The sequence below is a fragment of the Plenodomus lingam genome (assembly GCF_022343315.1).
Source record: "Plenodomus lingam strain CAN1 chromosome Unknown contig_8, whole genome shotgun sequence".
Classification (NCBI taxonomy): Eukaryota; Fungi; Ascomycota; class Dothideomycetes; order Pleosporales; family Leptosphaeriaceae; genus Plenodomus; species Plenodomus lingam.
This window is the reverse complement of record NW_027093972.1, coordinates 506,187-520,462: the sequence shown is the minus strand read 5'-3', so window position 1 is coordinate 520,462 and position 14,276 is coordinate 506,187. Positions and strand designations below refer to the sequence as shown.

The 14,276-nt window shown below is 54.6% G+C and overlaps 7 protein-coding genes across 7 annotated transcripts; 2 read left to right on the top strand and 5 right to left on the bottom strand.

Annotated features, from left to right (window-relative positions):
* Positions 1 to 701: 701 nt before the first annotated feature.
* On the bottom strand, positions 702 to 2,283 carry IAQ61_010208 (uncharacterized protein; the record flags this gene model as incomplete). Its single annotated transcript, XM_003841534.2, has 2 exons — positions 702 to 2,116; positions 2,214 to 2,283. The coding sequence occupies 2 exons, from the start codon at positions 2,281 to 2,283 to the stop codon at positions 702 to 704; spliced, it is 1,485 nt and encodes a 494-aa protein (XP_003841582.2).
* A 254-nt stretch (positions 2,284 to 2,537) lies between these two features.
* IAQ61_010207 (uncharacterized protein) lies at positions 2,538 to 2,882 on the top strand (the record flags this gene model as incomplete). Its single annotated transcript, XM_066098699.1, has 1 exon — positions 2,538 to 2,882. The coding sequence occupies one exon, from the start codon at positions 2,538 to 2,540 to the stop codon at positions 2,880 to 2,882; it is 345 nt and encodes a 114-aa protein (XP_065951244.1).
* Positions 2,883 to 3,609: 727 nt separating this feature from the next.
* IAQ61_010206 (uncharacterized protein) lies at positions 3,610 to 4,233 on the top strand (the record flags this gene model as incomplete). Its single annotated transcript, XM_003841533.2, has 2 exons — positions 3,610 to 3,670; positions 3,734 to 4,233. The coding sequence occupies 2 exons, from the start codon at positions 3,610 to 3,612 to the stop codon at positions 4,231 to 4,233; spliced, it is 561 nt and encodes a 186-aa protein (XP_003841581.1).
* Positions 4,234 to 5,005: 772 nt separating this feature from the next.
* On the bottom strand, positions 5,006 to 7,281 carry IAQ61_010205 (uncharacterized protein; the record flags this gene model as incomplete). The annotated part of the gene is made up of 2 exons (XM_066098698.1): positions 5,006 to 7,101; positions 7,164 to 7,281. The coding sequence occupies 2 exons, from the start codon at positions 7,279 to 7,281 to the stop codon at positions 5,006 to 5,008; spliced, it is 2,214 nt and encodes a 737-aa protein (XP_065951243.1).
* A 566-nt stretch (positions 7,282 to 7,847) lies between these two features.
* On the bottom strand, positions 7,848 to 9,139 carry IAQ61_010204 (uncharacterized protein; the record flags this gene model as incomplete). Its single annotated transcript, XM_003841530.1, has 2 exons — positions 7,848 to 9,069; positions 9,120 to 9,139. 2 exons carry the CDS (start codon positions 9,137 to 9,139, stop codon positions 7,848 to 7,850), a joined length of 1,242 nt encoding a protein of 413 aa, XP_003841578.1.
* Positions 9,140 to 10,114: 975 nt separating this feature from the next.
* On the bottom strand, positions 10,115 to 11,415 carry IAQ61_010203 (uncharacterized protein; the record flags this gene model as incomplete). The annotated part of the gene is made up of 2 exons (XM_066098697.1): positions 10,115 to 11,316; positions 11,370 to 11,415. The coding sequence occupies 2 exons, from the start codon at positions 11,413 to 11,415 to the stop codon at positions 10,115 to 10,117; spliced, it is 1,248 nt and encodes a 415-aa protein (XP_065951242.1).
* Positions 11,416 to 12,516: 1,101 nt separating this feature from the next.
* IAQ61_010202 (uncharacterized protein) lies at positions 12,517 to 13,542 on the bottom strand (the record flags this gene model as incomplete). The annotated part of the gene is made up of 1 exon (XM_003841528.2): positions 12,517 to 13,542. One exon carries the CDS (start codon positions 13,540 to 13,542, stop codon positions 12,517 to 12,519), a length of 1,026 nt encoding a protein of 341 aa, XP_003841576.2.
* Positions 13,543 to 14,276: the final 734 nt, after the last annotated feature.

The following is a 14,276-nucleotide window of genomic DNA, read 5'->3' as shown; positions in this document are numbered from 1 at the left end:
TGGACCTGTTTTTGGCTCTCGTTCTTGTCACACCTGCGCTTCGTCCCGGACCATCCTGCATACTGTATCCTCCCGACTTTCGGCACACACTAGCTTTTTCAAACACATGCACGAATTCCACTCAATCTCACTTAACCCAACGCCATTCAAACACCCTCACAACATCACAGTCACCACATAGAATCTCAAGACAAGACAGTCTAACGGCCGTTTAGAAGGTGGTATATTACGTGCTAGACTGTTACCGGCCGTTCGTATCTGGTAGTACATGTGAGAAAAAGCCCTGCCTAGCTAAGAGAACAACCCTAGAAAGATTACCACCCATCCCACTACTCATGAACCACCGTGTAAATATACTAAGCGAGCAGAGTTACTCTTGTAGACCTAACCGGGATGGATGATGTAAGAGCGTCCTATCATCATGCACCCTCGCCACGGCAGTTCGGCACCAGCATTTCAGGTAGCAGATGGCATCTCCACCACTTGAAACTATATTATATAAAGAGGGCGAACGCGACAGCAACAACAATGGCTGCAAACGAACTCTTGCCAACGCCGATGGCCTGGCCCATGTTGAAAGGAATATCGGTAGGGCTGGGAGTAGGCGCGACGATGGTGCCATTTGTGCCATTGGATGGCAGTGGGTATCTGCCGAGCAGAGTTAATGAAGATCTTGCAGATGATTAAAGAAGACTCTGAACTTACCCTGATCCAGATGGAAGAGCCGAAACGCTGGAAGGTCGGTCGGTAGAAACAGCATCCGTTTCAGTCGCGGTGTTGTTGCCTGGCTGACTGGCGGACGGCTTCGCGGTGATTATCGACGTCAACGTATGCGTCAGATAGCTTGTAATCCTAGTAGTGCTATAGACGTCGGAGGCGTCAGACCTGGCCGGAGGTGGCACCGCGTATTGTGAGCTGGCAGACATGGCAGGAGAAGATGTACCAGAGATGGTCCCCAAGGAACCTGATCGAGTACCTGTAGAATAGCCCGAGGAACCTCCAGGTGTGGATGTAGAAGCTGCCTCGGTGGGTGCGGCAGTGGAAGAGACAGGTCCTGTTGAAACGGTAGGAAGGGCAGAGTCAGAGCCCGAAGGCGCAGTAGGGTTACCAGAAGAGCTTGGGTGATCACCAGAGGGTACTCCCATTGTCCCAGATGCCGAAGAAGTGACTAGAGGGGACGTTGAGATGGCGTCGGTCTGAGTGTTCGGAGGAACGACTGAACTATCAGGTGGCATTGAGCCGGAGTTGGTGGAAGCTGTAGAGCTACCAGATATAAGCGAGTCTGACTCCGTGGGCGAGGCGTAGACTGAGCTTGAGGGGGTTGGTGCAATGGAAAGAGTGGCAGAGTCGGAGCCCGACAGATGCACCGAGCTCCCTGAGGGAATGCCAGCATAGCCACTTGAGGAGCTAGCTTGGCTAAGTACAGCTGAAGTCACTGTAAACGATGTGGCCGTCGCATCTGTGTTGGTGTTTAGCGAAGAAGATGGTATACCAACTGAGCCGGATGGCGACTGATATCCGCTGGAAAAGGTTGCTCCAGAAGTAGGGGGTGCATTGGTAGCAGAATCCATGGTCCCCATGACCTCAGTGGGAAGAGCACTTGTCTGTGGGGGAGCAGAGCCAGTGAAGGAGCTGGCGATGCCCATGGAGGAAGAGATAGGAACAGCATCAGTTAGCGATTTGGATGCATGCGAACTTGGGAGTATTAAGCTGAGTGAGAACCCAAGACCCGGCGGGGGGACTGAGGCAGTTGGAGTGTTGGACGCATCCGGACTGGGAAGCAACAAGCTCACTGAGATGCCAGAACCTGGTGGCAAGACTGGAGCCGTGGGAGAAGATGTCAGGAAGCTGGCGCTGGAGTCGAACGAGGCCGAAACGGTAGGCAGTGCTGTGCTTGCCGTCAGAGCAGAGGATCCAATCCCAGGAGGAAGGGCACCGGGAGGAGTGGAAGTGAGCGAGCAGATGGTAGTTGTGACGCTGACAACGACGGTTGAAGTCTGAGCCACCGTGGCGCTAGCAGGGCAGTTCACAGCATCCGATGCACACTCCGTGACGGTGTATGTTGACGTGGTGAGGATGACGGTAGTGGCAATGTCGCTGAGAGCACGCTCGACCTCTCCAAGCCTGTCAGCAATGGTGAAGGAGCCATGCCAGCGTGTAGACAAGCCATGGCACGAAGGCCAGGCGAGGTGGAAACAGAATGGCCCACTTACTCTGAGCTGCAGCAGGCAAGATAGCTGTCACAGTGCCTCCCACGAGGGCCGTGAGCTGGAAGACCTTCATGATGGGACGATTTGTGTGTGGGAACACGTCTGGCGGTGATGTGATGTCGAAGGACTGAGGAAGCTGAAAGGTGAGGGAAGACACAAAGGGGCCAGGCCAATGGCGAGCGAGAGTATGGAAAGAGAATGGGTAAACGAGTGTAGGATTGTGTTGATTTTGTTGTGTGCAGCGGGTTAGAAGATGAAAGGACTTTATTTGGGGAGAGAGGAGGGCAGCAGCCAAATGCAGAAAGGGAAGAGAGGAGACGATTGGGAATGGGAGGGGAGGGGAGGAAGGTTGGGGAAGGTGCGTACCCGGCCCATGACAAACAGACAGTTGGCGTGGGCGACGTCAAAGAACGGCAGGCACCCGACACGGCAGCACAGCACAGCACAGCACAGCACCCGAGCCCATTTCTGAATGTTGGCTCATCATGGCAGAGAAGCACGGCGTCCTCCCTTGGGTTCAACTCCCAGAGCCTCGTCCATCCATTTTCTGCAGTCTGTCTGGCTGGCAGTAAGAGAGAAAGAGAGAGAGAGAGACAAGCTGGGGTCTCCAGTTTGGCCATTGCAGCACGTGCCATGCCATTCACTGTGAAGCCGGGAAGAGATGAGCGGTGACACCGGCCTATCAGCACCGGTAGAGGGTGTACACCAGCGTGTCACAGAAGAGTAAACCATGGGAGATCCGGCTCAACTCGATCACAACGGCTCAACAGGCTAATTGCATTCGCGTGACGGCACTGATGCTGTTGTGGGCTCCCGAGGTTGTGTGTGTGTGTAGCTAGATATGTGTGTATATATGTGTGTGTATGTGTTGTTTGTGTGTGGGCGAGACGGTGACAGTCAGTGACAGTCAGTGACACCAATTGTGCTCCTTCTCCCCCCCCCCCCACCGCCGGGGGTACATAAACACAGCTACCACGCTCCTTCCCGTCCCGGACAGTCCTCCTCCTCCCCCTCTTTGCTTCTCGTTTGCAGTCCAGGGCCTTCTTGCGTCTTCTGCCCCCTTCTCTCCCCTTCCCACGCCTTCCTTCTCTACGCCGCCTTGTCACCTCTTTCCTGTTTCCCCAACGACTAGTCCCAGCAAATCTGCCATCTGCAAACAGAGACCTCCTTAGCACCACCATCAACACCACCACCACCACCACCACCACTACTACTACTACTACCACTACTACCACTACTACCACTACCACTACCACTACCACTACTACCACTACCACCTCCCCCCTCCTTGACCACCATCACCACCGCACTCTACCACCTCCTGCAGTTCCAGCTTCAACTCCAACATATTACCCCAGCCATAGCATATTCCCAGTCCCAACACATTACCGCTGTCACCATGTTCGGATTCAAGTTGCTCGCAGTCGCTGCGCTCGTCTGTGCTGTCGCTGCCAACGAGAGTGAGTAAGCTCTGTGAGCAATGTTTGTCCACTTTGAAAACTAACCACTCTTTTTTTCTCCAGCCTGCGCTGCGCCCGTTACTGTCACCGTCACCGTCTCTGAGTGCGGCGGTCAGCCCGTCAACCCGGCTCCTACTCCTCCAGCTTCAGTCGCACCGCCTGCCCCTCCGGCTTCGTCGGTCGAGTCCACGGCAACTGCTCCACTGAGTGGTGAACCTGGGGTCCCGCACTCCACCGGCCCTGCCCCAGCTCCACCAGTTTCTGGTCCTCCTGCTGCTTCCCCTACGGAGGCACCAGTCGTTCCAGTCGTTCCCAGCTCGGGTGGTGCCCCAGGTGTCTCTGCTTCTGACGTCGTCACTTCTCCTGGCCATGGTCCCTCTTCTGCTGCTTCGCAAATGAGCACCACTGTTGTCCACACTTCTACCACTGCTGCTAATCTGCACCCATCTTCCAGTGGAGCTCCCGAGATCTCTACCGCCGGCGCTCCCCTGGCGACCCCCCTGGCCAACATGGGTTCGCTCCTGGTCGCAGGTGCTGCCGCTGCCATGGCTGTGATTGTCTAATTCCATACACTCTCGCTTTGTTCGCGTCACCTCAGGGTCGACGTGATGTTGCTGAGCTATGACCTGGCATCAACGGTACCGTTACCACTTGTCTTGTCGAGCTACTGTCGTTGAGCAAAGATCATGTCAGAGGGTACCATCTTTGAGTTTGGCGGCTTTCTAGGGAACGGGTTCCACCATGGACGAACAGCGCATCATGACTAGCATGCATGTAGCTCTTCCTCGATGTCTAATACAAATTGACTTGAAAGTGTCGCAAGCTCTTGCCTTGATGTGGATGTGATGCTTGAACCTGGATATAAGGACGACTGGACGACTTGAATATTGGTCGTTTGGTGATTGATGCTACCTTGAAAGCACAGGATCTGATAACGATATCGGCACTCCTCGTACGACTGAGTGCAAAAAGAAGGGAAAGAGGAAGGCAGTAAAAAACTGGAGACTCTTGAGGTAGATCCAGGACCCAGACCAGGGAAGACACAAATCCATGTAGACCCCACACACCAAAGGACAAGATAGAAAATGGACAAGCACCAAGTCAAGACACTGTACGCTATGCTTCACTACACTCCCCTACACTCCCCTACACTCCCCTACACTCCCCTACACTCCCCTACACTCCCCTACACTCCCTACACTCCCCTACACTCCCCTACACTCCACTGACCTGACCTGACCTGACCTGACCTGACTCTACCACGCCACGCTATACACTACACTACACTATACGCTATGCCATCATCACCACCACCACCTCCTCCCCACCACAACGCTACCCCGCCCGCCGAAACCGATTCCTCAACTCATCGATTTCGCGCTGAAAACGCTCCATGTCATCTAGAATATTCGCTGTTTCGGTGGCTGGGAGGGGGTGTGGGGTTATTTCTGGATTGGAAGTGGAGTTGGGATTGGGATTGGGATTGGGATTCGCATCAACGGCGACGGGGACGGCGACATGTACTCCTGCTGCATCCGTGTCTAGCGGATCCTCGCCTTGTTCAATGTCGTCGGTGCCGTTTGGCATGGTTTCGGGTGTGGGAGTGGGAGTGGGAGTGGGATCGGGGGTTGGGAGGGAGAGTGTAGTCACGGCTGGGACTGCAGCAACACTACCACCTTCACCACCAGCATTGCCCTCCTTCCTCTCATCAGCTGCATACGCAAATTCCCTCTGCACTTCCCTCTCACTCGCGCCACTCGTTCTCCGCCTCCCGCTGTCCAAACTCGAGCGATGGCATTCCCCGCTCGTCCGGCCCGACTCCACGGGCGACGATGTAGACGCCGGCAGCGGGCGCTGCTGCTCCATGCTGGACCGGTTTGACTGGCGGCGACGCGGCGGGGGCGGGGGTGGCGGTAGACTGGCTGTGCTTTCGCCCGAGACGGTGCGGGGCGTGGGGCGCGTGGAGGAGAGGGAGGAGGTGCGGTGGATGGGGTTGGTGGTTGGGGCGGTGGTTGGGGCGGTGGTGGAGGGGGGCCCCGAGGTGAAGTCTACGGTAATTCTGCGCGAGGCGGAAGAGAGGGGGATAGGGGGTGCTGTGCGGGTGGAGCTCGTGCGTTGGGGGAGTTCGCTGGTTGGCGAGTTTGCGCTGGAGGTGGGGAGTTTGGGGAGGCGGGCGCCGTGGCGCGAGGGGGGTGGGGGAGGGGGAGGGGATTTTGCAGAAGAGGTTGGATCTTGGGTGTGAGGGGGTGGGCTGGAGACTGGGTCGGTGGAGTGTTGGGAGGATATCGTGAGGGAGGAGTTGCTTCGTGAGCGTATGGCTGCTGTGGAATTGCGGAGTTGACTTTGTCGTCGGGAGAGGGGAACAGGGGGTGGTACCCGTTTCTGTACTGTGACGATTTCTGCGTTTGGTGATGTCGGTGGTGCTGCATCACTCGATCTTGGTTGTACTGGTGGCGTGCTGTCTTGGGCACTGATATGCTGTTGCTGCAACGGGACCATTGGGGTTGGCGGCAGCGGCTTGTTCACGTCTGAATTGTTCCTCGATCGTGGCGTCGGGACAGGCGCTGGCTCTGTAGCCATGAAGCTATCGAACGAGACTACTTGCGGCTGTCTCGGCGTCACGAGTTTGCCATGTCGATGCTTGGGCGCAGGTGGTGGTTTCTTCTTGCCCTTCTTCACCTCCGACACCAGACCCATGCTCTCGTCCTCTTCCGACTCTGGCATCTCATACGACGTCCGCGGAGTTTCCTGGTGTGTCTCCTGTGCCGACTCGTACAGCGATTGGCGAGATATCGACGAGGTGTCCGTGCTACTCCCGCTCTCCAACTGCGGAGCACTGAGTGTGTTGGGTGCGACGCTTGTTTGCGGGGACTGGGCGGATGGGCGCGGAGTCGGTTTGCCCGTCAAGAGGAGGTTTTTGAAGCTCTCTACATCTAATGTCGCCCTCTTGTTGCTTGTTGTCTGCTTTTCCGTACCCGTCCGCCCGTCGTCCGCGCTTGCCGTCTCTTGTGTTTGTGGCTCCAACGACGCCAGCGTTCGTGAGAAGGGATTTGCAGGAACACCAGTCGGTGATAGTGTGCTCTGCCGTCTTCCCACATGGGCTGCTGGCGCAGGCGATATGCTTATCGCAGCCATATTGTTGCCCTCCCACGTACTCTGGGATTTCAAGTCACCCTGCGGCGAGGAAGCGTTGGTGGAGGAGCCAATGGCAGCTATCGAGGGCAGCGAGCCTGTGTATGAATCTTGATACGAGTCTTGATATGATCGGTCTACATAGACGTCCTGTTGAAAGGCCCCGTCTACATCATCGGCAGCATGGTCATCATCTCCTGCTTCCGGATGCGGGGGGATCGAGACGGTCGGAGAGACTATGCGGACTTGCTTCTTTGTCTTAAACTTTGGCGGCGGGGGCGAGACGGAGTCTCCGAGCACTGTCAGAGGATTACTCTTTCAATCCCAGGTTGTTCGAAAGACAAAAAAGGCGAGGCAATACCATAGTCACTGTTTCCCCTCTGCGCCTCAGACACGCCGCTATCAGTGTAGGCCAAGGATGGCGACGGGCCGTCGCGCGTGTAGAGCTGCGATGCGCGGAACGGGTTCCCAGATGACATGCTGAAGATCAAGAGCAATGCATCCTACGTGGAAGCGGGGATCGCTTGCAAGGAGCGGTGAGCATAGTGCAACCGCTCAGAGTCGTCGTCTTCACTGTTGGCTGAGCGAGCGTCGGGCTTTAGTGAACAAGGGCCGCCGACATGCACGCGCGCGCAGATCTGGCGGCGAGCCAGCGAAGACGTGCACTAGAACTATAGTAGAGCTAGAGTAGTACTCTGGGAGAAGCCCCAGACATGTAGAGGAAGAGGAAGAGAGTAAGTAACCCATGGCCCACGCCTCGCACGCCATCTTCCAAGGTTGCATCTTTTGTCAGGCCCAAGGCCAGGCTCATGAATACCAAACTCCCCGACTATCTAGATCTGTCTGCCGGATCTTCGCATCGTACTCGGCTCGGACGAGTGGCCCAGGATTCCATGGTACTCAGTACTGACGATGCTTACCCTACCGGTACCGTGCCCACCATACCCAAGTACAGCACACTCGCCAGCCATGTGCACTCGCTTCACATGCTACGTACACCCGCATACGCTAATCTCTCCCGCCACGACTGCCTCACTTCGCCGGCTCAGTCAATGTACACATGCCACCCCGCCTGTCTACCAAACCAGTTCCGCGCAAGATTGCCTCCACTCTCCGTGGGCTGGCTGAACGCAACCAGCTCCTTCTCAACCTTTAATCCATACAGGAAATCACATCGCGCCGTCTCCAGCAACCTAGACGCTACACCTTGCTTCCGACAATGAGTAGACGTCCATATCCGTGAGATGCCCAACAGAGCCGGCTCCGACACAGTACTGATGGAAATCGACGAGCTTTGAGGCGGCCGAGGAAGCTCGCACGTCTTCTCGGGCACGTCATCTTGACCCAAAACCGTGTAGGCTTCCCAGATTCGCTCCGCTAAGCACGCACCCACGCACTTGTGGCCTCGGAAGTAGAGATAGACTTTGAATCGGTCGACAAGCGGAGCGTAATAATCTTCCGCCGCCAGCACGGCCGTCTTTGCTGCTTTTAGCTCTTCCAGTGGCGCGTCCGCAAAGACTGTACGGCCAGCCTGGCCCCACAGTTCCTCGTCAGGTATCGAAACAGCTGCGAGCTCCGTGTTGACTACCTTCAGCACGTCGCTGGCTCTATTACGCAGCGCAAGGGCATCTTTGCGTCCTATGACGGAGATGAAACTCCCATCACCACCACTCCAAACCTCGGTCTTTCGAAAACGCTCGATGACGGGTTTGGTGAAGTCTACCCCTCCAACGTTCATGGCGTGGAACTTCCGGTGTAGTGCTGCATCCTCGGCGTTTGATGGTATATACTCCATACCGCACGTCTTGCATGCCTTGCGATGCTGGATCGCCAAGTCAAGCTGCATTTGTACCATGCGCTTCATCTTCGCAGGCGGCTGCTTCTGTGCGCTTTGTGCATTGTGGCTTCGCTCTGTGAGAGGTTCCTTGGCGGGTGTTTTGGACTTTACATGCTTCTTCAGGAATCCGAACACAGGTCGGCGCTTGTGCAGAGCTGGTGGGGAGCTGCGTGGTGTTGGCGACGAGGGTGGACTAGACCGAGGTGGCTCATCCGAAAAGATAGCAGGCAAGTCTCTGGGACTTGAGGTGGGAGGTGCCGAAGTACCGCAACGAGGAGATGAGTTTCCAAGAGGAATCGAGCCTTCTGTTTGTGTTGGAGTAACAGCCGCTCTGTTCTCTCCTGTGATTTCGACGCGTCTGCGCTTCGTAGGTGCATCTTCGTCGTCCAACGGCCGCTTCTTCTGCCGCGAGTAGGTTCTCGCAACTTTTCTATAATTGCATCAGCATACCAAACAACTGTTTGCACTCACAATACTCACTTTCCTGTAACTGAAGACATTCTCACGCTTTCTTACATGTACAATTTTGCGATGAGTTGGAGTTGACGTGTGGCTGCGTCGCAGACTGCCCCACGCGACGAGACGCGTCTTTAGCGCGTTCCGGTTGCGCTCGCACGGGCGACCACAGGCAAACACAACGTCACCGCGCCTTCCACTTGTCGATTGCAATTTTCCTATGGCCAGTTGACCTGCTTCCTCTGTCGATTGTGCCTTTACATGTGGCTGTATACAACTACAACCAGCCAGCCCAGCCGGGGAATGGGCTGGAGAAATGGGAAGTAATCCAATGTATACTCTACAAGTCACCAACACTGCCAGCACCCATTCGCCATGTCATGCAAACCTCCCAAGTCCAGCCCAGCAATAAGATCCCAAGTAAGATGAAGATGACACTCTAGACTCTAAAGACTAGTCTACCGGTAGAGTGTACGGCAGTTCGAGCCCGCGCAGGAGACTGACATGAGCGCCAAGATCAACGCAACATGTGAGATGCAAACCAAGTCCAGGTGAGCGAGTGAGGGACGATCCAGAAAGTCAACATTTCTAGCGTTTGGCAATGCAAGGAGAAAGGCCGAGGATCGCGGGAGGGGTGGCAGTGGTTCCGCGGGGTTGGACTTCCGGCAGTTGGGGGATTTGAATTGGTTGCATGGGGATTGGATTGGATTCGTGAATGGATGCACGCATGGGTGAATGGATGCATGATTTCATGGATGATGAATACGGTAAATTGCTTCGTTTCCACATAACAGGACATCCTATTCCCCCGATGACTGATATGTCACACCGAAGAAAAGCCATGGACACAAACACGATAAAAAAGTAACCCAACAATCCGGTCCTACTCCACGCTGTTTTGGTACCCCATTACCCGCTAGGTTAACCCCCCAAAAAAGCCACAAAGAACGCCCAAGATCATCACAAAACAGACACGCCGTAAGGTGCCAACCACAAAAAAGCACCGCATTTCTCCCGCCTCACAACCTGGTATTCGTGCCTGCTTGCGCGTCACTTGGCCGATGGAAAGCAGCCTGTTGTTCTGTATTCCCGAGCTTCTCCCTGTCGCCGAGAGAGCCATTCTGAAGCTTCCTCTTCCTCGTCGTCTCACCGTAGATGATGGAGGCGATGTACGACAGGCCGAGCACGCCTGCAAAGACAGAATAGACAATGTAGTAGCTGTTGGTGACGCCGGATAGTTTCATGCCAAGGCCGCCGTTGATCATGCCAAGGATGATGGCTATTCGACCGATCCAGATGTGGCTGTGCGAGAAGACGGTGCGGCCGCCGGTGCGTACGAAGCGGAGATGGTGCAGCCAGCCGAAGAGAGGTTGGACGAGCATCATAGCGACGAGGACGATGCCGATGATTGGATGGGCCTCGTGCATGTAATTGTCCATGATGCCGTAGTACAGTCCTAAGCCAAAGGCTGTCATGAAAAGGACCCAAGCAAACATTTGGAGGCCAGCATGGACCCAGATGAGGCCTGGGAAGTTGCCCACGCGGATGAGAATTCCGCCGAGGGGGAAGAGGAAGACGAAGGCGACGGAGGCGAAGATGCCATGACACCAGAGCACGGCGGCATCGTTGATGCCGGAGCCACCACCGCCGGCAGCAGAGGTTGTGGTGTTGGCTGTGAGAGTGGCGTCCTCGAAGGGGTTCACGCTTGCACCACCGACAGCCGATGAAAAAGGCCATGAGAATACTCCGTAGCTGCTGTGGAAATTGACGGCTTGTTCAACATCGGTAGAGTCGAGCGATGGACCGCTGAGTCGGGCGTGGATAAAGCCTCCACTGGTGGCTGTGAAGTCCATATTACCACCTTGCCAGCTCTCGCAGTTTCCACATTTGATGTTGGCCATCATGGTGCCGTTGGACACACCACTTCCGCCCAATAATTCGACATCAATCTCAGGGTCAAATAGAGGCATTGTTGTTCCAACAGCATGCCGGGGCGAGAGAGTGACATTGCCGCGACCATCTTGATAGATCATAAAGATGTTGGCATTGGTCATGCCGTTGCTTCCTTGACCGAGAGCAACCCAAGAGTAGGTCGTTGGCGCACTGATTGAGAAGAATATATCGCCGCTGCCTGTTTGAGCTGTTGTAGCGGGGATGTTCAGCTCGAAGCAGACGTCGGAGGCCACACATTGTTGTGAGATCTGCGCTTGAGCTGTAATAGCTTGTGGGAAAGTTAGTCGTGTTTGGACATATACACCAAGAGGGAGAATGTACCAAAAGAGGACGCGGCGAGCGCCGCTTTGAGCATGTGTGAACGCATGCTGTAAATCGTGGACGGTGTTGATGTTTTGTACACCTAGATGCAGATGATATAAAGAAAAGTTTCTTCGAAATACACCTGGTGTGGCAATGAGACCGGAAGTAAGTAACCTCGCTCGAGTAAGGTTTCTGTTTCAATTCCAAGACTGCACAACCACAGTGTATATATATTCATCGACTGCGGCGCAATCATTCAAATGCAATGATCTAGATGTACATTTGGCCGAATCCCATCGTAAAGACGCTTGCTCCGGCCGTCATTGCCAAGAACGAAATGTTGATTCTTTGTTTGCGAGGCCCCTTTGACCGTGCCGCCAATGAACTAGCGCGCGGAGAGGATGAGGTATCAAAGTAGCCAAGCCATCGTCAAACCGTTGCTTACGAGAGTTCAGTGCATGATGATAACGGGTCAACATGCTGCATTTGTAGATCGCGTCTGGTTTCATGATGCGATACGGTATACGGTGTGACTTGTGTGGCTGCGCACATATTGCTGGCATAATATCAGTCGAGATCTATCATAGTACCCTAGTCAGTCAATCCATCAGTCGCCATAGCAGTGTCCTCAAGAATCGACTATGCGGATCAGGCGCGGCCTATCAAAAGCACCGGATATGTCTAAGCAACAAGCTTGATTGGCCGGGAAGAGTTCCTCAAGTGAGCAGTAGCTTGTGAGGCGGAGCACAACGCTAAGCATCGAGGATCAGACGCGGAGGCTTTTGCAGGGGCACTACGATGGCTGTGCTGTATGAGGGTGAGTCTTGGTGTTTTGGGGACACGCACCGAGATTGCGTGGCCGGCCAGTATTGATTCGGGCCGAAGAAGAGACCTACTTGAGTTTCAACCAAGTAGAACAGCGCTGAAAGCAAGAGAGTTGAGCACGTTCACGGTGTAATGCTTGCACTCGGTGAGCTTGGATATTGGACAGCACTCTACCTAATCGTGTAGGGAAAGCTGGCTTGGCGAGTCCTGCTGCTGCCATGATTTTGTCGAACCGGAAGGAACGGGAGCGCCTGATCCAAAGGTGACAAATACCTTAGACAGCAGTGCCTGTGCGCGACTCAACAACATGCCCTCCTCGTATACAAGTACACAGCTACCTCTAAGCGATCTTGAAAACCGGTATACGTGGATGTGTAGGAGGCGCAGGTTCATTTGGTGCTTTTCGTTTATTGCTGACCTTGGGACGCTGCGGTGGATGATTGTGGACGATACTTTTCCGGTCGTTTGCCCATTTGACTCTCCACTGACCCTCAAGGTTGGTATAGTCCATAGCTAGGATCCAGAACTGCATACGACAATCGCATTTCTTCGAAGCGCTGGATCCCATGTTTCTGCGCTTGGTACCTTCCTTGTGTACGTCCTTGTGTACGCCACTGCGACTGCAGACCATCATCAGTCTCTGTCGCATATTACGCGACCATTTGTTCTTGTTGTAGGAAACCCCGTGAGCCTGTCCAAACGTTGTCACCGCGGCAATGGCCTCATCAAAGCTGTCGTATACGCGCTCGGGTGGAGGCAGGAGGTCGCGCGGCTGGAAAGAGTCTTCATGCTCGCGCGACAGATCGATGCCCTCGGGTGGGACGTCGTGCAGGTCGCCATGGCTACGTTTGCGAGGCTTGTAGGCAGGTTTCTTTGTCAGCCTGCTGCGTTCATCGAATGTGAGCGCTGGTGCGGGCTCTGCTGGCTCTACCACATTTGCTGGCTGTGTTGGCTCTGTTGGCTCTGGTGACTCTTCTGAGTCTGATGGTTCCACTTGCTCCAATCGTCGCCGCCCTAGGTCGTCATCAGAGTGGCCGAGATCTTCGACGCTGGAATCGCTGTCCGAATAGGGTGTATCGGCAGTCGGGTACGGTGTTGGAAGCTGGCTGGTTGGATATGGTCTCGGTTGACCTGGCGAGTAAGGGGGCTGTCTACTTGTAGGATATGGCGCTTGCTGGATCGGCGGGTATGGCGACTGCCGCTGTTGCTGCTGCTGATTTGGATAGGATGCTTGTCGATTCGGAGAGTATGGTGGTTGCTGCTGCTGCTGATTTGGATAGGCTGCTGGCCGATTAGGAGTGTATGCATGGAGCTGATTGAATTCATAGAGTGTATTGTAGAGCGGGAGTGGCAGTTGATGATTCATTGTGACCAACCCAGATGGTCACGGGGGGGCTGAACGTGATCTTGCAGGAGGCGAGCAGCGGAGCGATCCAGCCAGGCTGTGTTGATGCGTCAGTCTCAAAGTATCTCATCAACTTCTTGCGAGGAGGTTGAAACAAATCAGGTATGCAAATGTCGAGTATCGATGCTGCGACAGCTTGGAGGAGTTTGTTGTGGTCGAGGGAGGTGCGCCATCGCCCGAATGGCTTTACCGGTATTGGCCGGCCGCGTAAGTCGTGACTGGTGGGGCTAGCAGCAAGCAACCTAGCTTCTCCCGTGTATTTTGCATATATGCCAGGCCAGAATCCAACTGCAATTCCGACCAGTAGTTCGTTATGCTGATATTCACAGCTTGTCGAAATCATTGTTGCAAGAGTTCAGTTACAAAAAAACAATACTTGCAACGTGCATCTTGATCTCCCGCCAGACGTCCATAGAGTGAGAAAACAAAGGATGAAATTCCTCGTAGTGATATAAAACACAATGAACGTGTAAATGCAACGCCGACTATCGCTAGCAAAATGCTGATTAGTGCTCATATGCATTCAAGTGGAGCTGCGGCGACGGTAAGTCTTCAGGCCCCAGTACTCAGCCCTGATGTTCGCTGGGGTGAGCCTTCAGATCGTCGTCAGCCACAACACAGATGGCCAATGTCATACTGTGTTCTTCCTCACGCATAGCAAAAGGAACTATAGTCTTCTCTCTAGACCGTGGTAA